General features: G+C 36.4%; 1 protein-coding gene across 2 annotated transcripts in view; it reads right to left on the bottom strand.

Moving 5' to 3' along the window:
- The window catches only part of SMARCA1 (SWI/SNF related, matrix associated, actin dependent regulator of chromatin, subfamily a, member 1), a 71,040-nt gene that overhangs the window by 44,172 nt on the left and 2,487 nt on the right, over nt 1-24,381 (bottom strand). For both annotated transcript variants that reach the window (XM_021685856.1, XM_021685863.1), the window contains exons 2-11: nt 21,341-21,427; nt 18,039-18,205; nt 17,617-17,717; nt 17,206-17,306; nt 14,181-14,360; nt 10,056-10,211; nt 8,557-8,688; nt 7,513-7,581; nt 2,909-3,018; nt 34-260 (exon numbers count right to left, since the gene is read on the bottom strand). In XM_021685856.1, coding sequence (XP_021541531.1) covers nt 34-260; nt 2,909-3,018; nt 7,513-7,581; nt 8,557-8,688; nt 10,056-10,211; nt 14,181-14,360; nt 17,206-17,306; nt 17,617-17,717; nt 18,039-18,205; nt 21,341-21,427 — 1,330 coding nt within the window. The remainder of the gene's footprint in view (nt 1-33; nt 261-2,908; nt 3,019-7,512; nt 7,582-8,556; nt 8,689-10,055; nt 10,212-14,180; nt 14,361-17,205; nt 17,307-17,616; nt 17,718-18,038; nt 18,206-21,340; nt 21,428-24,381) is intronic.

The following is a 24,381-nucleotide window of genomic DNA, read 5'->3' as shown; positions in this document are numbered from 1 at the left end:
CATTTCATGTTAATGTATAGATTTGTAACTCACCCTGTTCTTTGAGTTTGGCCAACAGTTTATCAAGAACTACCATTTTACCACTGTTGCTGACAATGTGCTCATCAGTGGTATAAGGTGGACCAGGTTCAGCACCATCAAACAAGTAAGGATGATTACAACACTTTCGAAGCTGCATCAGAATGTTTAAGAGTCGCATCTTGTCCATCTTGCCAGCAGAATTTAACACATCAATATCTTTCATCAGGATTTTTGTATACCTAAAATTTTTAACTATAATTAATCATTTATTATATGTAATTGATAAATCACTAAACTCTACTCCTGAAACCAATATTACACTATATATTAATCAATTAGAATTTAAATAAAAATTTGAAAAGGAAAAAAAAGTAAAAAAATATTCAGTTTTGGTGAATATGTGGTGAAATAGGAAGATCTTATAAACTGACATGGATATGTTAGTACACTCTTTCTAAAGGGCAATTTGGCAAGATAGGTAATAAGTTTTAAAATGTGAATATTCTACATCTACAATTTCGTCCTTTGTAGATAGCCACATAAGTGGAATAGTGTTCATCACAACACTGTAATAATAAAAAGTTAAAGCAATCTAAAAAAAAATGTTCAGGGTGCCTGCATGGCTCAGTCGTTAAGCGTCTGCCTTCGGCTCAGGTCATGATCCCAGGGTCCTGGGATCCAGGCCCATATTGGGCTCCCTGCTCAGTGGGAAGCCTGCTTCTCCCTTTCCCGCTCCCTCTGCTTGTGTTCCCTCTCTCGCTGTGTCTCTCTCTGTCAAATAAATTTTTTTTTAAAGTTATAAATAAATAAATAAATAAAAAGTTCAATGTCATCAAGCAACATCCCTTTACTGATCAGCATAGAGTCCTATTTAAAGATAAACAAATTCGAGGGCGCCTGGGTGGCTCAGATGGTTGAGCGTCTGCCTTCGGCTCAGGTCATGATCCCAGAGTCCTGGGATCGAGTCCCGCATCGGGCTCTCTGCTCCTTGGGAGCCTGCTTCTCCCTCTGCCTCTGTCTCTCATGAATATATAAATAAAAATCTTTAAAAAAAAAAAAATAAATAAAAAAAATAAATAAAGATAAACAAATTCGAAATGGAGACTAAATCTGATCAGCAAAACCAAGAAACTTTTGAACATTTTTAACTTGTATGTTGCCTACAAACCTGTTTCCTCCTGCTTTATCCATTGCTACAAATTGCTATCAACTGATAACTATTCAGATAACCATATCTGATAATTATTTATTCAATAACTACAATATTTGCTGAAAGTTGGCATCCAACTTTTTCTTGTTTGAGCTAAAAACAATCACAATTTCTTTTTTTTTTTTTTTTAAGATTTTATTTATTTGACAGAGAGAGAGAGCAAGAGAGGAAACACAAGGAGGGGAGGGGGAGAGGAAGAAGCAGGCTTCCCGAGGAGCAGGGAGCCCAACGCAGGGCTCGATCCCAGGACCCTGGGATCATGACCTGAGCCGAAGGCAGATGCTTAATGATTGAGCCACCCAGGTGCCCCAACAATCAAATTTCTTATACCTAATCTTCGTAAGGCATTTTTTTCTGATCCATAAACATTTTTCACTATCTTTTGTTGACCTTTACCCAGGTGAAAATAGACCTATGTATCCACCTGAACAGTAATTAATACTTAATTATAATAATAGCCAAATTTTATTGAGTGAAAGTGCCAGGTATCATGTGAAGGGCTTTATATAAATCATCTTGTTAAATCTTCACAACTTTGAGGTATGTATAGAATCAACCCCACTTTACGAATGGAAATTCAGGCAGCTAAGAGAGGTTAAACAACCTACTCAGGGCCACAAAAAGGGACAAAGTCAGAGTTTGATCTTATGTCTGAATCTAGAGAAATATACTCTTCGCCACCACCCTATACTGGTTTCAGTAGTACAGAAGTCATTACAAATAAAATTAGATCACTCGTAACATATATTAGCAACATTTTGCTTCTCTTTTTTTAAGTAGGCTCCATGCCCAACACAGGGCTTGAACTCATGACCCTGAGATCAAGACCTGAGCTGAGATCAAGAGTCAGACACCTAACCAACTGAGTCAACCAGGTGCCCCATAACATTTTGCTTCTTTTAGCAGCATTATTACATAAGCATGTCTAATTTATGATTCCTTGTGACTTCTCTTGTCAATTTCCTGCTTTGCCTGTATTTATCAAACCAATTCAGCTTCTATTTTTATAATATCTATAATTGCTATTCTCATCCATCTTATTATTACTTATTATTATGGTTATTACTATTTTCACTGATGGAAAAAGAATATCAAACAAATGTGCAAGTGACAGTAGTCTCTTTAACCCTGACACTGACTCATCAGCTAAGTATTATTATCCCCATTTTATAGAAGGGAAACTGAGGTTATATGATTTACCCAAGCTAAATAGCTACTAAGGGACAAAGCATGGGATTCAAATACCGTTCTAAAATTAATGAGTTCATGTGATATAATGAGCACTGGGTATTACATAAGACTGATGAATCACTGACCTCTACCTCTGAAACCAATAATATATGTTAATTAGTTGAATTTAGATTTTAAAAAATATTTTAAAAAAATACGGGTCTATAAAATCAAGGCCCATGCTCTCTCCCAAAGGCTATCAGCGCTACTCTCTAACCAACTGAGCTAACCAGCCAGCTCATGCTCTCTCCCAAAGGCTAAATAAAATATTCACCAATTTTCTATTAAAATATTTGAACTACTTAACTTGCCCTTTAAACATAAAACGTAAATTTTGATCTAAAGGCACAACTGAAAAAAAATAAGGGCATAACTGAACCACTACAGAGCTAAATTTTAATAAATCCTTACACATAAATAAATGCCAATGGAAATAAAATAGCTCACCATTCTCGTTGCATTTTACTCAGTCCCAAGTAAATCTTTATTTCCTTTTTAGGAGGCAGGCTCTTCTCTACATCAGTTTTTATACGACGTAACAAAAATGGTTTTAAAACCTAAAAAGTGAGAGTTTTTATAAAAGTTTATAAGATATTTAATATTATAAACCATATATTTCATTGACAACACCCTAATGTGAAATTTACTTCCCAAAACATAACCTGAAAAACACTACCAATGCCAGTTGCCAATTTTCTCAATAGAAAACAACCAATGGCCCATTAAAAAATCAGAACAGGGGACCTAAATTAGATATTCATAATTTGATAGCACAAAATACATTAAAAAGATTACTGACTATTGAGTAAGCATGAATGAATCTTTTTTAAAAAAATAAAAAGCTGCTGTCATACAACATTTGTTTTTTTATTCTGTATAGGAATAATTTTGATGGTAACAGACGTTTTTCCAAAAAAGACCTACAGATGACCAATGGACACACTAAGAAAAGATGCTCATCATCACTCATCATCAAGGAAATGCAAATCAAAACTGCAATGAGGTTATCACCTTATATCTGTCAGAATGGCTAGTATCAAAAAAATAAGAAAGAGCTGGCAAGGATGTGGAGAAAAAGGAACCTCCATACATACTGTTGGTGGGTATATAAATTGGTACAGCTGCTGTGGAAAACAGTATGGAGGTTCCTTAAAAAAACAAAAATAGAAATGCCATATGATCCAATAACTCCACTACTGGGTATTTATCCACAGAAAATGAAAACACACTAATTTGAAAAGCTGTATGTACCCCTATGTTTATTGCAGCATTATTTACAATAACCAAGATACAGAAGCAACACCTAAGTGTCCACTGATAGATGAATAGATGAAGAAGATGTGGTCTACATATATGTGTGTCTGTATACATATATGAATACATACACATGCATGTATGTATGTAAATATAATATACACACACGATGGAATGTTACTCAGGCATAAAAAAGGATGAGATCTTGCCATTTGTGACAACATGAATGGACCTAGAAGGTATTACACTAAGTGAAACACCAAGATTTTTTAATCTTAGAGGAAATCTGAAGTCAGAGTATGAATCAGAGAGTCTCTACAAGTGAGATAAAAATGCAGGCCATTTCAAAATAGTTAAATATATGAATGAAGAGAAAATAGTTCAATGTTAAGGAAGATATGGATGAACAGAGAAAAAAGATGAAATAATCAGTATATACCTGCCAGACAGATTCCATCACAGGAAAGTAATGTGCTACCATCATCTATAGAGTACATGCAATGTGCCAGACAGTGCACCATGAACTTTACAACCCAGAGTATAAATCTTTAAGGGAAACGTGATTATTTTAATTTTCTTTTTTTAAAAAGATTTTATTTATTTATTTATTTATTTATTTATTTATTTATTTATTTATTTTAGGGGCGCCTGGGTGGCTCAGTCGTTAAGTGTCTGCCTTCGGCTCAGGTCATGTTCCCAGGGTCCTGGGATCGAGCCCCGCATCGGGCTCCCCACTCAGCGGGAAGCCTGCTTCTCCTTCTCCCACTCCCACTGCTTGTGTTCCTGCTCTCGCTCCCTCTCTCTCTCTCTGTGTCAAATAAATAAATAAAATCTTTTAAAAAAATGTTTAAAAAAATTTAAAAAAATAAAAATAAAAATATCTATTTATTTTAGAGAGAGAAAGAGAGAGCTCGAGCAGGGGGAGAGGCAGAGGGGCAGAGGGAGAGGAAGAGGCAGAGAATCTCAAGCAGACTCTGCGCTCCGTGTGGAGTCCAACATGGGGCTCAATCTCACAACCCTGAGATCATGACCTGAGCTGAAACCAAGAGCCAGACACCCAACTGACTGAGCCACCCGGGTGCCTTTCAATTGTATTAACTCAACCAAAGTCATTTTGCTAGTAAGTGGTAGAAGCCAAATTCACACCCAGATCAAGCTGATTCTAAAATCAGCTCAGTCCCTGATTAGCTGTTGTGAGAGCCTGGACAAGTTCCTTAACTTTTCTGAGCCTGTTTCCTCATCCATTCATCAAAAAGTTATAGTATATGTATATGACAAGCATTTTAAAATGAGAATAATGATACCTATTTCCAAAGCTGCTGTGAAAATTTATGATAGTACTTGTGTAGAGCTTAATCACAGTAGACATTAGTAAATAGAAGCTATTACTATTAGAGATCTATGGGGGGTAAGGAAAAGAAAAGAGTGAAAGACAACTTCTGATCTCTGGTTTGAGCCTCTTAAAATTTTCTGAGAGATTCTTTAAGAGTTTAAACTGCCTGTGAGACATTTAGACAGAAAGACTCAGAAGACTGTGGGATATGCAGAAACTAGGCAAGAAATAATGGAAAGATAAATTTGGGAGTTATAAGTAGATAGGTGGTAGCTATAACCATGGAGTGGATCCCCAGGTAGAGCACATAAAAAAGAAAGTCAAAGACAAAGCCCTACAAAACACTAAACTTTCAGGGACAGACTGAGAAAGAAAACCCATAAAGGGGACTGATAGGAGTGGCCAAAAAGATAAGAGAAAATCCAAGAGACAATCCATTCTGTACCCCAGAAACCAGGTAGGAAAGGGTTTCATGCAGGAGTGGTTAGAAGTGCTAAGCAGTGGGGCGCCTGGGTGGCTCAGTCGGTTAAGCGACTGCCTTAGGCTCAGGTCATGATCCCGGAGTCCTGGGATCGAGTCCCACATCGGGCTCCCTGCTCTGCAGGGAACCTGCTTCTCCCTCTCCCACTCCCCCTGCTTGTGTTCCCTCTCTCGCTGTGTCTCTCTCTGTCAAATAAATAAATAAAATCTTTAAAAAAAAAAAGAAGTGCTAAGCAGTACAGAGAAGCCAAAATACTGAGCAAAAAGTATACCCTGAATTCAGCAACTGGAAAATGACTGAAGACCTTCCAAGATAAGTTTCAGTTGCATAGAACGGATAGAAGCCAGTGGTCAATGAGTCAAGAGTAAACAGGAGATTAGGTAGTGGAGATGGAGAAAATAAACCACTTTTTCAAGAAGCTTAGCTATCAAGAGGAGAGACCAGAATCACAGCTAGAGACACACAATGATAAGAGAGTACTACTTTGTATATGCGTGAGGGTGGGTGCATATGGGTGTGGGTTTGGATTTTAATAAGGGAGATACTTGAGCATGTTTACATGTTAGGACAAAAAGCCAATATAGAGGGAGAGCTAAAAAAATCAGTCAATAAAAAGGCTAAATTATGGGGAGAGGTCCCATGAGGAAACAGGGAGAGATGAGATCCAGGGTTCATGTCCAAAGTCTTAGCCAATGACCAAAGAAAACACCTCTCCCTTCAGAAAGAAGATAACACAGACGCAGATATCCTTGGAAGCTGGATATCTTTAAAGGAGTTCCTACCTAATAATTTCTCTTTTCTCTTTGAGAAAATAATGATGCTACTTATGGAGAAAGGAAGGGGGCAGAGAGTATCTGGGACAGAAGTCTTGGGGAGACTGAGGAAGGCCTGAAGCAGCTGTTATTGGAAATGGGAAAGAATGGTATAGAAGGCCATGTTGAAGGATTGCTGACATCATCAAACCCCAGCTTATGTTATAGAACATGAAACTGGAGTTGCTCCCATCTGTACAATTGTATAACCTTCTTTATCAGTGTTGAACAGCTCCAGTACAGAACAAGGCACTCTGCTAGTAAGTGGTAGAAACAGAATTCAAACCCAGAAGACAGAGACAGTTACAGTATTCCAGTGTCAGGCTTCCAGGGCAGAAATGGCAGATAGACAAGAAAAGAAAGAAAGTTTGGGAGTATTGGCAAAAGGGTGGTTCAAGTGATAGAAAATGGGCTCACTGTTTGGTAGAGAAAAAAGTAACAACAGGGGCACCTGACTGGCTCAGTCAGTGGAGCCTGCAACTCTTGATCTTGGGGTTGTGAGTTTGAGCCCCATGTTGGGTGTAGAGATTACTTAAAAATAAAGTCTTTTTTAAAAAAAGAGAGAGAGAAAAGTAACAACAGAAATGAGGTGATGGATGAGAAAAAGCAGGGGTCCAAGGACTGGAGGTCTCTGTAAGGTAACAGAATAAGTACAGAAGGAGTAACATGAGTGAAAGAGCTAAAAAAGGATATAAGAAGTTGTTATCAAAGAATGGAAAACTGGTATTTAATGAATGTGAGGGAGTCACCTGGAGATGAGTGGATGACAGAGAAAAGAATGGGTGGAAGGTGGACCTGCAAGATAACTTCACCTTAAAGGAAGAGTTCTGTACATGATGGTGGAGAACTAGTGGCTTACAAGTGGCACTGGGGAACTGGAAAAATACTGATGCCATCTTAAGGACCTATGGGGTATGCGAGTATGAACAGCCTCTACTGGAGAGGACCACATTATCCATGTGGGAGAGCTGAAGCAAAAAAGCTGTTCCCTAGACAGGCTGAAAATAGAGTAGAGTTCATTTCCCAAAGAGGCTGTCAGAAAGACTGGAAGGGAGAAGCAGTGAGACTGAGCCAGGAGGTAAACCCACAAGTTCAAACAGATTCTATGGCAATTTTGTTTTCTGGGTTGGTATATATATTTAATTACTAAATTTGCTTGTCTATTACTTACTGCGTGAAGTCTTTCCACAAGTTTTTGATCACCAAGACAATTTTTAGTGTCAAACCAAGAGTCAAAGTCCTGTGGAGGGGTGAAAATTTTGCAGTAAGCACACAGGGGGTTGGTTTGGTTTTTTTTTAAATAAACTCAATATTGTATAAATTCTCATACAATGACACAACAGTAGTTCATTTTAAAAGCACTTTCAAAAATACGTTCACTGTGATGGCCAATATTATTTATTTCTCAAAAATAGCTAAAATACTGGAGGAGTTAAAATTTGAACTCCACCAGCACTGTTTCCTTAAAAGTCTTTTATTAGGCTTCCCCATATCATAGTAGCATTATATCCAGTTAAGAGTTAGAGTAGGAATAAGAATATAAAATGGAAGGCACATAATGATAACAAAAATTTTAAACAAACAATAAAAATAAACCAAAGCAAGATAAGGTATACAAACCAATGGATAGCTGAACTTGGTACTTTTTATTATCAATTAATATCAGAAATGAGAAAAATCAAGCTCCAAAATCCTTAAATCATTCAATTCAGTTTGCTGCACTAGCATAACCTTGTGTTAATGATAAAAACAATGTAAATCACACATTTACAAAATATGCTGTTTTTCTAATCACACATTAATGATGAGCTCTTTAGTGCTCACCAAATGTTAATGACTACAATAATCAAAGACCATTTTAAAGACTCCACCTGCCAAACTAGTATGTAGAAAGCCCTTCTAATTTAATTAAAAGAAAATTTTGAATTTACTATTATGAACTCAGCCTATTTCATATCAGAAGTTGTGACAGCAATGCAATATAGGCAAAGTTTAACAGGCAGAATACTCTCAAAGAAAAGATACATTATTTCTCTAAATATCCCCATTTGAAAAATTTGTGCTTAAGAGCTTTTTTTTCTGAGAAAACCAAAACACACAGATAAAGAATTACAAATGAAAAAGAACTATAAATTTCAATCTACATTCTATGCTTTGAAAACAGATGTCTGTGAACATAAGAAAATCATATTTAAAACATATGACTTAAACTTACATCTGCAGAATTAAAGACATCAGGCAACAAAAAGTTGAGTAATGCCCAGAGTTCATGCAGGTTATTCTGCAAAGGTGTTCCAGTTAGGAGCAAGCGGTTGGTTGACTTGAACTCACGAACAATCTCAGAAAGCTAGAAAAATAATAATTATGTTAACATCGCTTTATTTATTAGAATTCTCAAAATTCAGTTCCTTATCCAACCATGTTTTGAATAAAATAAAACTTGAAAATTATTTTTCTGAACTAGGAAAATATCCTAGTTCAGGTGACATTGCCACAATGAATCACAACTGAACAAAATATCCTAGGCATTTCTACACTTGCAAGAATGCAAATCATAGTCATACCTCAGACCCCTCCCTCACTTCAAAAAATTTATTTTCTCCATTTTGGGTCCACAGAAACAGTCAAAACTCCATGGAATCCAGGCTAGTCACTTTACACAATAATATCCCCTTCTCCCTGCCAATCATGTTCATCTACATACCTAGCCAAGTTCTAACTTGGCCTGGTGACAATTTCTAAGCACCAGAGTTGCACCCATTTTTCTTATCTTATATTAACTTTCTAAATATAAAGCTATAGGGGCTCCTGGGTGGCTCAGTCATTAAGCGTCTGCCTTCGGCTCAGGTCATGATCCCAGGGTCCTGGGATCGAGGCCCGCATCGGGCTCCCTGCTCGGCGGGAAGCCTGTTTCTCCCTCTCCCACTCCCTCTGCTTGTGTTCCCTCTCTCGCTGTGTCTCTCTCTGTCAAATAAATAAATAAAATCTTAAAAAAAATAAAATAAACATAAAACTATAAAAATTAAAGCACAAAAGCATAAAAGAACAATAACCTTATCAATAAAAATGCACATTTTTATAAAACTCTTAAATAATTATTCTCTAACATGCATCCTTTTTTATTGGGTATTAGTTTCAATTTGAAATTAGTATGATCCACCTGGTAGTTTTCCTCCAGTTCTGTCCCTGTTTCTCCCAAAGTAGCCCAGTGATCCAAAGAGAGGTTCATCATAATAACTGATGCTTTTCCTACTGTTGATGGAGTTGAATGGCAAGAAATATTGATATTTTTCAAAATTAACACCACACTCTAATTCACACAAATCAGATAATTCCAAGAAATGATTTTTTTCTAATCCTTATGAATACACATAAGCTGGTAGGCTCCTCAATAAAAGGCAAATCAATGCAAATGACTTTTGTACACCAAATATTATCAAAACATTAAAATATTGTAGCATAACAGAGTTAGGCTGCAACAAGTATAGCAAATGAACACCTAATTTTCCTTATATTAAAAACTGTGCTCAATTTTCATTTGTCTCATATTCAAGAATTTAAACTTTAAAACCATTTTTAAAACTGATTTTCATTCACATTCTGTGAATAAAATCACAATCTTCCAGCCCTTTTTAATTTTGAATACACAGAAGTAAACAAACAGACATGGTAGTTAAAAGAAAACTTTAACAATGATACTGAAAACTGGCTTACCTTAGATTTTTCATTCTTTATTCTATGAGCCTCATCAATGACTAGGTATCGCCAATGAAACTTTTTAAATACGGATTTTTCTTTAATTACCATCTCATAAGAAGTAACACAAACGTCCCATTCTCCTGGCATCATTTCATCACGAATAAAAGCAGCCTAATGCAAAATAAAGTTCCTCATATTAGAATACACTGACAAGATGGTCACAGAATTATAACATCAAGAGAATATTAATAATTATAAGAGAGAGACCTGGGAATCATTTAGTCTCATCCATTTTAAAGATAGGAAAACCAAGGCCCAAAGACACATTTGTGGGCAATTATCTGGATGACATGCTAATATATTCATCAACAAAAGAGAAGCAAAGGCTTCCCTTAAAAGAGTACAGCATATCCAATGAACTGGAGTAGTTCTTATCACCAGAAGATGACTACATTACTAGACTCTCTTCATAGGACAGATGGTCCAAAAAAACATGGGTGAAATAACTGCCTTCTGAAAACCATGTTCTTACCAAGAGCCAAGGATTACTAACTATTACCAATACAGTTTTAACAAATGAAAAGAACTCAATATAATGATTTCAACCTTTTGAGATCTCTTAATATGTTCCTTCCCTTTCTAGCAGGAATGAGTCACATATTTTGTTAAGGAGTCATGAAAGCCCATTAACGCTTTTGTGAACTTCCTGATGTTGTTTTGAGGCTACGGATATGATTTTATAAAGGGGACTTGCTCTATCTAGTACAGGAGACTATTTAAAACAGTGAGACTATTTAGAACTGTTGTTAAATCTTCACAGGCAGTGGCCAACTAGTAGCCAAGCTGAGAGCATTTTTAACTTGTATGAACTGAATTCCAGATGTTACAGGTCAAAATAAAACCACAGAAGTTAACAGGGAACAGCCAAATCTATACTGAGAAGGTTCTGATTAGTACTGTAAATCTGAAATTACAGTACATAAACAAAGTAACTGTTCACTGCAAACTCATTATTTCATAAACTCAGTTATGCACCAAACACACTATAGACTCATTCAACAAATATTTACTGAGTGCTTATATATACAAAAGGATCCCCTGGACTAAAGCAGAGAACAGAAAAAAGGCCTTTGTAGAGATCTCAGTTGCACTCTGGGAAGTGGTCATATTGAAAAAGCTAATTAAGACATTAGGGAATTGGAAACAACATAAAGAGAACCATGGTACCAGACCCCATTTGGTCTTGCAAACACCTTATCTTTCTTTGATTTTGTGAAACACTCAGTTTAATGGTTCCTCCTACAGTTTCATGAAACATATGCATATTTTTAATTTAAATTAGCCCTACTTTGAAATTTGTGTGACAGAACATTGAATATCACATAATCCAAAAGCTCTCACTTTATAGGTGACAAAATTAAGGCCCTTCAAGAGTCACTCAACATCACACAGTCAATGGCAACACCAGAACTAACACCAGATCTCCTGTTTCCATCTCCAAGATCTTTTATGCCTCTGGAGTGGAAAAGGAAGGGGTCAAAAACCAAGTTTTGTGGGGTGCCTAACTGGCTCAGTTGGTAGAGCATGCAACTCTTGATCTCAAGGTTGTGAGATCAAGTCCCATGCTGGGTGTGGAGCCTATTTAAAAAAAGAAAAACTAAAAAACCTTACTTGGGATTCACACCTTTATATACTTCAGGACTACATTAGTATCAAACTGGATCAATAGTATTACTAAGAATTTCCCAACTCAATCAAATACCCGTTATAATCTACATCAAATTTTTTAATAACATATTGACCTCATAAAATATTTACAAAAGGCCAGGAAACTATAAAGACCCAATATATCTATCCCATGTGGTACCAAGATTCAAATCTGTCTATAAGTAATAATCTGGATTTTCACTATGCATACTGACATCAATCTCTAAATGTTGAATATAGTACATTATTTATGTTATTAATAATTACCAGTTTGCAAACTCTTTTGCCCATGGACCACAGTAAAATTATAGTTTAGGTTGCAATCCTTAAAAAAAGGAGCAGTACATGGGCGCCTGGGTGGCTCAGTTGGTTAAGCGACTGCCTTCGGCTCAGGTCATGATCCTGGAGTCCCAGGATCGAGTCCCGCATCGGGCTCCCTGCTTGGCAGGGAGTCTGCTTCTCCCTCTGACCCTCCTCCCTCTCATGCTCTCTGTCTCTCATTCTCTCTCTCTCTCAAATAAATAAATAAAATCTTTAAAAAAAAAAAAAGGAGCAGTACATATCCCCACCATGAGTGAAACACTGCCATTTTCCATTCTTTTGTATCTCAGTGTTTTAAAAAATTCTTGTCTCCACCAACATGAATTCCCAATATTAATGAGTGGCAATATGAAAAACACTGACTTTGAAGACTGGTTTTCAAGATTAAAAAATTTTTGAAGCTGCCAGTAAAATCCCAACCTCCCATGGGGTAGAGAGCCAAGAGCCAAGCATTACTTGGCTTGATAGAGTCACAAATTAAATACATCCACTTTTTCTTTTAGGGGTGCCTGGGTGGCTCAGATGGTTAAGCATCTGCCTTCGGCTCAGGTCATGATCCCAGGGTTCTGGGATCGAGCCCCACATCTGGCTCCTGGCTCAGCAGGGAGCCTGCTTCTCCCTCTCCCTCTGCCTCTCTCCCTGCTCATGCTCTCTCTCTCTCTCTCTGTGTCTCAAGTGAATAAATAAAAATCTTTATAAAAAAAAAACCTCGAAGAAATACTTCATTAAATCCTTGGATTCCATATAATATAGTTGAAAACCACTGACAGTTTTACTGAGATACCTGGAAACACAAGCGTAGATATTTCTCTTTTGCTTATGACCTTCAAGAAATAATTGCAGCCAAAAATCAGTACTTTAGAAATGCAAAGTTTTATAAGGAGTGGTATTACATCAAAGAACAGCAGTGAGGGGCACCTGAGAGTGTCTGCCTTTGGCTCAGGTCGTGATCTCCAGGTCCTGGGATCAATCCCTGTGTCCAGCTCTCAGCTCAGCAGGAAGTCTGTTTCTCTTTCTCCCTCTCCCTCTGCCCCTCCCCCCCCACTCGTGCTCTTTCTCTCTCTCTCTAATAAATAAATAAATAAAATCTTTTTTAAAAAGGAAAGAACATCAGTGATTAGAAAGAGTTCTAAGTGACTAATTTGCCACTGGGAAATATTAGGCATAGGGAAGAATCAAGCCCATAATTCTAAATTTATGAGCTCAGTATTTCAATATTTAAATTATTTATAAGTTAAATTTAAATAAATTTAAGTAATTTTTCTTCAAGCAAAATGATAATAAAATTACATAATTCATTATGCTACCATTCTTTTGAGAATATCTTTTGATAACCTATCTAAATATGTAAAATAGAATAAACCTTTAAACTATGTCCTCTGGAGGCAAAATAAAGGCAAAGTTTAATAATATGCTTTCTAAGCTGATTATTCATTTTGATATTTTTGCATAATTTATTTATTTTAGATTAATTCTACAGTCCTAAATAATTGTAGCCTACTAGATTGACAAATGGCTAATTTAAGCAAGAGCCCAGAATTTCTAATATCTAAGAATGTATGCAGATATATATTTTTCTATTCAAAGACCAAACTGAAAGTTGTGTCTATGCATAAACACAAAACACAATGCTCTCCATACAAATAGAGAAGGTTCCATTCATGTGTGTAAGCACACACATGTGTGCATGTATACCAAGTCAAAGTCAAAAATAAAAAAATTAAACATAAAAAATTAAGTCATGCAAAATTACAGTTTTGGAGTCAAATAGCACAACTGATAGAGTCACTGATAAGATACACTGTCAATAAGGACTTTTTTTATAAAAAGATATTTAAAATGCAACTCAAAAACGCTGAGGTTAATGACCTAGTTGAAATTAAATGCAGATAAGCAGAGTAATGGATTGTCTGTTATTAATAAGTAACACATCTACTTCACAGGAGTGTTGTGAGAATTAATTAATAAATAAAAAGCACTTAAACAGAGCCTTAACGTAGAGTTATTTACTAGTAGCAGTCAACTTCAATCTCTTTTATGGTAATAGTAGGCAACTTAACCCCAGAAATGATGTTATTCTTGATGGCCTCTTTAAACTTATTTCTCACTTACTCTCGCATCCTTGTCTCCGACGAAACAAATAACACGTAGAGATGGGACCCATCGTTTAAATTCATTCATCCAGTTGTATAAAGTAGACTTTGGAACTAAAACCATGTGAGGTCCAGGAATGTTTCGGTAATGTTTCAGGTAACCAAGCAAAGCAATCGTTTGTAAAGTCTTACCAAGACCCTGCATTACCATTACAAAGAAAAAAATCCATAAGTGTTTATTTAATGAAACATTTTGTTAGTAATAACATTACAAAAGACATTTGTCAACTATGTCACATAGGGAAAAATTTAAAGACCTTTGTTTTTTTAAGTGAATAACCATTCCAATTTGTACTTACTGTGTGCACAAAAAGAAACCAGGGACTTGCAGGTAGAAAGCTGCTTTGTTGCTCCTCTTAAAGGAGCAAGCAGTCTACTTTATAATTTTTTCTAAAGGCAAAATTAGGGATTTCATGTGTATGTGTTTTGCACTCATTTCCCTTATCAGCCTGCTTAGATACTGGTCTTTCTTTCCCATTGCCCCCAACATTATTATAGCCCAGACATGAAATATTCAAACTATGCATCTCAAGGGACTTGTGGCTCTCTGTACTTGCATCTCACACCCTTGAAGACCTATGGAACCATAAAAGAACAGAACATAAAAGAACTCTGCAGCCAGAAAGGGCCTTAGAGATCACCTGGTCTGGTGAACTTTTTAAAAAATAGCATATTGAGGGGCGCCTGGTTGGCTCTGTCGTTGGGCGTCTGCCTTCGGCTCAGGTCATGGTCCCAGGGTCCTGGGATTGAGCCCCACATCGGGCTCCCTGCTTGGCGGGAAGCCTGCTTCTCCCATTCCCGCTCCCCCTGCTTGTGTTCACTCTCTTGCTATGTCTCTATCTGTCAAATAAATAAATAAAATCTTCAAAAAAAATAGCATATTGAACACCACGAACCCACCACCTAACTGATGAGAAAGGGAACAATGTTCTACGCTGTGTGGTCTTTTAAAATTAAAGAGTTTCTGGGGGCGCCTGGGTGGCTCAGATGGTTAAGCGTCTGCCTTCAGCTCAGGTCATAATCCCAGGGTCCTGGGATCGAGCCCCACATCAGGCTCCCTGCTGGGCAGGGGGCCTGCTTCTCCCTCTCCTTCTCCTGCTCTCCCTGCTTGTGCTCTCCCATGCTGTCAAACAAATAAAATCTTTAAAAAAAATAAAAATAAAAGTTTCTGGCTTTATCTCTATGCAAGGTATATATTTGCATTTATAAACCTAGGCTTAAACTATTTTTATAGGGTTTATCCCATCTAATATTTCACTTAATGAGATGCATCAAAACCTTAAAATATCTAAAATTCCTTAATCAAGTAATTCCATTTTTAGGAATCCCATGGAAATAATTTGAAAGGTGCAGGAAAACTAAATTACAAGGGTTCTTACAACAATATTATTACATACCATATGTACATATATATCAACCCATACATACTAAATATACAAAACATATACTACATACTACACATCAATCCAAATGACCCGCAATAAGGGAGGAGATGAATAGAACTATGGTAACTCTCCAGGATTAATTGTTATAGAGTAATTAATAATTACTTTTACAAATATTTGAATTATGTAAAAAAATGTATGAATATGAAGAAATCAGAATACCAAATTATACATACAATATGATTGCAACTATGTAAAATAAACACATCTGGAGTTAAAATACTAAAATGAAATATGCCAAAATGTCAACTGATTATTTCTAGGTTGCATAATTATAATTTACTTTCAATTTTTTTCTTGATTTTTTCCAAATTTTCTATACTCCTTATTAAAGTATCTTTCCCTTTTTTAATAATCAAAAAGTATCTGGTATCAGCATAAATTCAGTATGAAGGCTCTTTAGATCCTTTAGACAGGCTGCAGCCAAGAGGAGCTTGGGGCAAATAATCCTGGTCTTTCTGTTATCCAATTAACCAAGCTCCTCCCCCTTTGAGCTAATTGTAGTCTCCAATCCAGAATACTAAATATAAGGACCTACAGACCCTTGATTTAAAGGACCTCCTGCCACACACCTAACAGCTGCTCAGCATCTATGGGATCAACTACTACACTACATGTTACTTAGCATAAATAGTCATGTAAATACGGCTCCAGAGTCACATATATAGGAGTATCACTGGGTCATAAAAATCTAGAACTCCATCCCCCTCCTGCCCTCTCTTAAATCCCATTTTACTCATTTGGTCTTAAAATACCAATGTAGGCCTTCATGTACTCCCCTGATCTGCTGAATTAGCATCTTAAATGGTCTTACTTTTTCTCTTTGGTCATTTTATTTATATGCCCATCATTCCTTAGCTTACTTCCCAGGTCCCACCTGGTACTCTGCTATATCAGGACTCAACATTGCTCTTTACTTTTTTTTTTTTATTCCATCTAGTCACTTTCTGAATGCTCACACATTGAGGTGCTTACATGCATTCATTCATGGTTTCATCATTTATTGTTTGGTTTATTCATGCACTCATTTAGTGTTTGGTTTATATACCCCCACTTCATTACCAAAAGGATTTCAGGTCGCCTACAAAGAAAATATGTTTCAGGTGGCCTACAATGAAAACATGGAACATAAATTAATGGTAAAATAGAAATAAAGAAGGGCCAAGGGAAGATTAGAAGGTATAGAATAGAAAAAGGCATAAAGGCACAATGGGCTGGCCATTATGTTACATAGGGTCTCCATTTTGGCATTCATTTCAGCTCTTGAGTTTCCTGGAAGCCAAAGTGCAAACAAAAACAAAAGTACAAGGAGGTTTTTTAAACCATATGAGGAAATCGCACTAAGAATTTGTAGCCTGTGAAAGTATATGTTCTAGAGGTTACTTAAAGAAACAATTCTAGACTTTACAAATGCCTTTTACATTATAACTAAATAAAGCAATTAGCCTCCAGGCCTCAGGGGGACAATACAGCTCAGGTATTTCAAATTTACATAAAAACTGATAACTAAGATTGTGTTTTTAGCTATCAACTCCTTACCATTTCATCTGCCAAGATACCATTGACTCCATTTTCATACAAAGAGATCAACCAGTTCAGCCCCCGAATCTGATAATCTCTCAGTGGTCCTCCTTTCACATCTGAAAAAGAAATCAAGACATCTCATACTTTCATTAATACAATCAACTACAGGGGTGCCTGGGTGGCTCAGTTGGTTAAGCATCTGCCTTCCGCTCAGGTCATGATCCTAGGGTCCTGGGATCGAGCCCCAGGTGTGGCTCCCTGCTCAGTGAGGAGTCTGCTTCTCCCTCTGTCCCCCCTCCTCGTGCTCTCTCATGCGTGCTCTTTCTCTCAAATAAATAAATAAAACCTTTAAAAAATATATAATCAAGTATATAATTTTTCTAAAACCAAATTGGAAAAAAAATACCAACATAATAAGATACTTACATGAAGGTGACACCTCAAATCTAACACACACATTAGATGTTTTCCGACTCTCTGAGAGTAGCTCTTCATCTTCTTCTTGTTCTGTGCGCCTGTGGCGGTAGCTGAAATGAAAACAAATACCTTTATATTCAACCCAAATGCTAAGCTGTCAATTAAGTCACTACACATTGCTAATGTCTGTCATGGAAAAAAAATGGGTTATCTAAGGTCTTGCTTAGAAGTTGGTAGAACCAGCGTACATTTTTATTGATTTCTAGTGAGAAAAAATAGTTGCCTCCAAAACTTACTTACACTGACAATAACCTTATTTTTTTAATACAGAATTATACTGAGTAAGTAAAGAGGGATTGAGAATATAAGAGGAGGGAGAGGTGGGGACAGGAGGAAGAGAGGGAATAAAGTAGAGAGAGATGCCAACGTACTCTCCAGCAGAAATTAAGGTCTGCTTGTCATCTTTCTTTATTCGAGGACGTCCCAATTTCATGTTCAGAGGAGATGTTGGAGATTTCTGTGCTGAAGGTTGAATGAAATGTGCAAAAAGTTCTGTCTGCTTTAATAAAAATTCAAATCTCTTTGCTCGGTCTGCTTTCTAATGTACAAAACAAAAGAAAAAGTAATGATTTTCTTTCGTATTCAGGGTTATTTAACAAAGACTTATATTGCCCTTCTACTTTGTACTATGTTCTAAGCACTTTAAACATACTAACTCATTTAATTCTCTTCGTAAACTTATGAGGTGGGTACTAATACTCTCTCCATTTTACAGATGATAAAAGTAAAGCACGGAGAGGGTAACTAACTTGCCCAAGTTCCCACAGCTAGTAAGCAGAATTTGAAAATGGCATTTTCAGATAGTTTGAATAGAAGCCAAGTGATTTAAAAGCGGTAAATGCCCCAATAAAAAGTACCCTGCTTAAAGAGTCAGGGCCAAAAAGCAAATCCTCTTTCCAAAACATAACAATTTTCTTTTCCTAGTGAACAAAATAAAGCATCATAATATACAATATATCCTAAATACAGAAATATAAATTATTAGCTATGATATACATATACCATAAACTGAACTCTTAAGAATTTTCAAGTTGCATATAGGAATAATTATTAACATCTTAGAATACAGTGCCATCCTGTCTCAAAATATTGTGAATGTGTGGTACAATAATGTAATAAATATTTCTCTCTTCAATTACAATGATCTGGAAAATTGCACTTTTTTAAAGATTTTATTTATTTGAGAGAGAGAGAGAGAGAAAGAGAGTGCAAGAGTGGGGAAGAGGGCAGAAGGACAAGCAGACTCCCCTCAAGCACAAAGCCCGATGTGGGGCTTGATCCCAGGGCCCCGAGATCATGTCCTGAGCCAAAGTCAAACACTTAACTGACTGAGCCACCCAGGTGCCCCTGGAAAATTGCACTTTATGCTAATAATATAAAAAGTATGTCTCCAAAGTGAGCAGGATTTGGAGGAAAAATATATACACACACGTAAGTAAAACAGTTAATGTATATTAACTATTAAAAATTGGTATGTATTATAATTTCTCAATAAATTGTAAAAGGGCATAAAACTTATACCACATTAGTGAAATAAAACTTCACTAAAAAATCTTAGAAGACCAAAAGATGTATACATCATTCTAGATAAAGAAAAAAATGAAAATTATTTTTTAATTCCCACTTTCTGACCACAGGGTAGAGAATATTTGATTGCTAATGAAGGTTGCATCATTAATAACACCAGAAACGTACAAGAGTTCATTAACATAAACACAAGAATTAGACAAATATATTCAGACCAGAAATTGGAAGGAGGCCAAAACTTTTCCATTTTATGTTATCCTCACTGGAATGTTGTTTTTAGAGTTGTTAAAACATTAACTGTCTGCGTTAGATGTGACCTTAGACATTTAGGCATGGATTTTGGTAAAATCACTATGAGCAGCCAAAAAATATACTTCATCTCTACTCATTTTTATAATATTACTGCAAAAACAACCCCTCAACAAAAAAGTTCAGTTCCAACTAAAATGAAAACTAAAATATGGATTTTAGTGAATAAAAATTTTTTAAAAATGAAAAATTAAATTAAATATATGGCAAAGCAGTAGGTGGGCATCACTGAGATTATACTGCTTAAATATGTAATATTTCCAGGTACCAGGCAAATGTCCTCCAGAAAATGTGTTACTATATTATGTTTTACAATGTGTAACATTCATTAATATATTCAAAGCAAGAAGAGAGGAAGAAAAAAATATCAGTCTGGCCTTTGCGACCTGCTTTCTTTCAGCCAATATTTTTATTTTTAGCATAAAACATCTTATGATGGAAGTGGCAGGGTGGCTCAGTCAGTTGAACATCTGACTCTTGGTTTTGGCTTGGGTTGTGATCTTGGGGTCCTGAGATCCAGCCCCCGAGTCTGGACTCTGGGCTCTGTACTCAGTGGGGAGTCTGCTTGAGGATTCTCTCTCCTCCTCTCCCTTTACCCCTCCCCCAGCTTGCTTGTGCGCCTTGTTCTCTCAAATAAATGGATAAATCTTAAAAAAAAAAAAAGAAAAGAAAATCTGGGGCACCTGGGTGGCTCAATCAGTTAAGTGTCCAACTCTTGATTTCGGCTCAGGTCATGATCTCAGAGTCCTGGGATGGGGCCCCACACTGGGCTCTGGACTCAGCAGGAAATCTGCTTGAGGATTCTCTCCTTCTCCCTCTCCCCCTCCGTCAAATAAATAAATAAATCTTTAAAAAAAAAAACATCTTAAGGGCAGCTGTGTGGCTCAGTCACTTAAGCGTCTGTCTTTGGCTCAGGTCATCATCCCAGGGTCCTGGGATTGAGGCGGATGGCGGATTGGGCTCCCTGCTCAGCAGGGAGTCTGCTTCTCCCTCGCCCTCTCCCTCCTCCACCCCCCTCACACTCTCTCTTACACTCTCTCACAAATAAATAAAATCTTTTTAAAAATCTTATCATGGGGGGCGCCTGGGTGGCTCAGTTGGTTAAGCAACTGCCTTCGGCTCAGGTCATTATTCTGGAGTCCCGCATCGGGCTTCCTGCTCGGCGGGGAGTCTGCTTCTCCCTCTGACCCTCCCCCTCTCATGCTCTCTGTCTCCCATTCTCTCTCTCAGATAAATAAATAAAATCTTAAAAAAAAGAGAGAGATTTAAAAAAAAAATCTTATTATGGGATAAAGAGCACTGAACAAAAGTGAAGAGATATGACTTCTGTTCCCAACTATTCCATATAGTTTCTCTGATCCTTATTTTCTCATCTGAAAACAAAGAGATTCATTTATTCAACAAAATCTATTATGATGAGGCTGCCTGGGTAGCCCAGTGGGTTGGGCATCTGACTTTGGCTCAGATCATGATCTCTGAGTCCTGGGATCAAGCCTCGAGCCCCGAGTCCCGCATTAGGCTCCCCAGTCAGCAGGAAGTCTGCTTGTCCTTCTCCCTCTGCCTCTGCCCCTCCCGCTGGCTTGTGCTCTCTGTCTCTCAAATAAAAAAAATATTTTTTAAAAAATCTATTATGACTGATTATATATTAAATTACTTTCCAATTCTAAAATCTATGATCCTGTATTCATTATACACACACATGAATTTTTTCAGTCTTTCACATCTCCTCTGTAAAAATCAACTACGGTGAAACTAATGTAAGATTAAGTAACAACTATACTTCAATAAGAAAAAAATCAACTACAGTATTCACTATCCTACCCAAGAATATATTTACCATTTTCTCTTCATATTCTGGGTCCATTTCCTTTTCAGATTTAGAAGCTTTAGCAGCAAGTTTGAGTTGAAACAAAGAAACATTTTTCTAGAATTTCAAAAAAAAAAAAATAAGCCATCAAATTACAAAGCAATATCTTAAAAGTGGTCAACATTTTCATTTGAAGTAAAAAGTAATTAAATACTAAATAAATAAATGAACATGGGCCACACACAGACCAATGATGAGAGCATGTCATGAAGCAGGGCTTATAATTAATCCAGTTCTGTGCACCTGAGGTCCAATAAAAAAATCTGAATTCTTAAAACCAGAGAAATAACATTAATTAAAATAAACACCAAAAGGTGAAACATCAAGCCTTTTCACCTATTTTTTAATTTAAAGCATAAAAAAGCATATAACCATTGAATAGAAGATTTAAAATCTAGAATATGCTAATATTATCAATCACAAACCAAAAAATTCAAGGAAAGTAAATATTAATTCTCAGAAACACTTCTTTATGTAATGGAAATAAGCCAGACTTTCAGAAGAAGACTGTGGTTTCTGTTCCTGAAAAGACACTTTTTATTGTTTTCATATTCTAATCAGAACATTTAAACTTTTTTATATAATGCAATGTGTTCATTTCTACTTAAATAATAAAACAGTACAGTTTCAAACTTTTGATTTATGTTAATTTTCTCCAACTGGAAAGAAAAGTATTTTAAACCATATTACATAAACATTTTGTAGAAGCAGTTTCTCAATGCTATCAACTATTAACCGTTGATATTTAAAAAGTTGTAATTTAGTGAAAACTGGCATAAATCAGCTTCTTAAAAATACTGAAATTATCTGGAGGGTGATTTCATGAACGCCATCCTTAGTAAAGATAAGCTTGTACTTGTAAATATAAATAGGCATATAAAATATACCTCCTTCCCTGTAAGAAATGGAGAAATAAAATAATAAAAACACAAATCTACACCTTAGTACCAGAGCCAAGAGTATTTCATTTTTAATACAGACTTTGTACAAGTCAAAACACAAATGTTTGTGAAAACTAAAGAAATTATGTCCATTTTATCATGGCTTTTGTCAACCAGTTTCTGAAAACTTAGGTCCTAAATCAACAACAGAATGTGATCTTAAACATAAGAAAGACAGGACTCCGGGGTGGCTCAGTCGTTGAGCGTCTGCCTTTGGCTCAGGTCATGAGACTGGGGTCCTGGGATTGAGCCCCACATCGGGGTCCCTGCTCTGCGGGAGGCCTGCCTCTCCCACTCCCCCTGCTTGTGTTCCCTCTCTTGCTGTGTCTCTGTCAAATAAATAAAATCTTTAAAAAAAAAAAAAAGACATGACTCCGATAGTTCATGAGTATGTCTTCCAACATTTACTGAAATTTCTAATTTGAGAAAATCCAAACGAAGATTATGGAATTTGACCCTTGTCAGGATTCTACTTTGAAGCACTGATCAGATACTGTTCAGTTATTCTTAACCCAAATAATAGCCATCTTGACTTAAGCACCTCATATGTATATATCGTCTATGTGGGATGTTTTGAATGTAATCCTGGATGGGCAAGGATAGAAAACTGCTAAAATTCTCTCAATCCCACACTTTCAAACTGTCACATATACTATAAATCTGATTTTATTTTCAAAGCAACAAGTAAAGGAAAACTGGGTAAAAAAAAAAATCACACCTTTATCATTACCTGAAAAGCTATATGTAGTTTTCTAGCTTTCAAAACAGTCAAAATTACTTCCCCTCATATACACAAGTGTTTATCTAATAATGTGGGACATAGATTTTACTTATGGAAAAATTAAAGCTTTAATTAGAAAAAATTTCACTCAATACTCTTGCCTACCTTGTGGTAGAATACCATAAAATTTAATTATATGCTGATTAAAATTCCTAATCTTGAGCAGTGCTATTAAAAGCTGTGGGTAATTACTTAATTGGCACTATCTTCCACAACAAATTTTAAAATACCTACCTTCTAAACCTTCTCCTTTGTATATTTTCAAAAATACACTTCTCACACAAGATAAAAAGTGACTGAGATATTCTAATGAATTTCTTATAGATTTTTTTTAAGATTTTATTTATTTATTTGACAGAGAGAACACAAGTAGGCAGAGTGGTAGACAGAGGGAGAGGGAGAAGCAGACTCCCCGCTGAGCAGGGAGCCCGACGCGGGGCTCGATCCCAGGACTCTGGGATCATGACCTGAGCCGAAGGCAGACGCTTAACGACTGAGCCACCCACGCACCCCAATTTCTTATAGATTTTATTATCTGGTAGTTTAGATGCCATGAGAATACAGCACAAGGTCATCAGGATGCCCTGTCTTCAAGACCATGACCTTTTTCTTGATGTTTTCATTACCAAAAATACCAACTCCAACTTCCAGTGTTAGGTTATCCAACTATCACTTAAACCCAAGTAAGTTCAAGAACCAGAAGACAAGCAAAAATACCTTTCTGTCGCTGAATGTCACAAGTCAATCTACTAATTATGCATCACAAAATGCTCTTCTTCAGAGCCGATTTTCTTTTATTTAATACACAATTCTAGCAAGTTCGATAATCTGGCTTGCCATATACTACAGAGAAAAGCAGCAGCAAATGACATGGGAAAGACCACTAGAAGGGACAATGTAAACAGCAGGAAGGGATGGCAGAAGCCCAGGACTACAACATGAGTTCCACCGCAGTAACATCCCTTTTCCTTACTATTCAGGTGTGATTACTTCCCTCTGCCTGCATCACTTGTACTTTTGTCTTTTTGTATTTTTACGGTTGTTTTAAATGGTTTTATGGTTTTATAACATCTATGTCCTTTATTATAAATTCTTTCTGATGAAAGTAGTAAAAAATGATAGCTAACAGCCTGACAATTGAAGAAGGAGAGAGAAAAATCATTAAGAAAATCAACACAATACTGGAACTGTCTGGGAAGTGGTTATTTAATCGAGGGGAAACAGCACCTCAAATGCCTTTGTATCACTTCCAGAGTACAACAACTAATGAACATGAGGAACACGTTAAT

This window comes from Neomonachus schauinslandi, chromosome X (assembly GCF_002201575.2).
Source record: "Neomonachus schauinslandi chromosome X, ASM220157v2, whole genome shotgun sequence".
Classification (NCBI taxonomy): Eukaryota; Metazoa; Chordata; class Mammalia; order Carnivora; family Phocidae; genus Neomonachus; species Neomonachus schauinslandi.
This window is presented reverse-complemented; position numbering and strand designations above follow the sequence as displayed.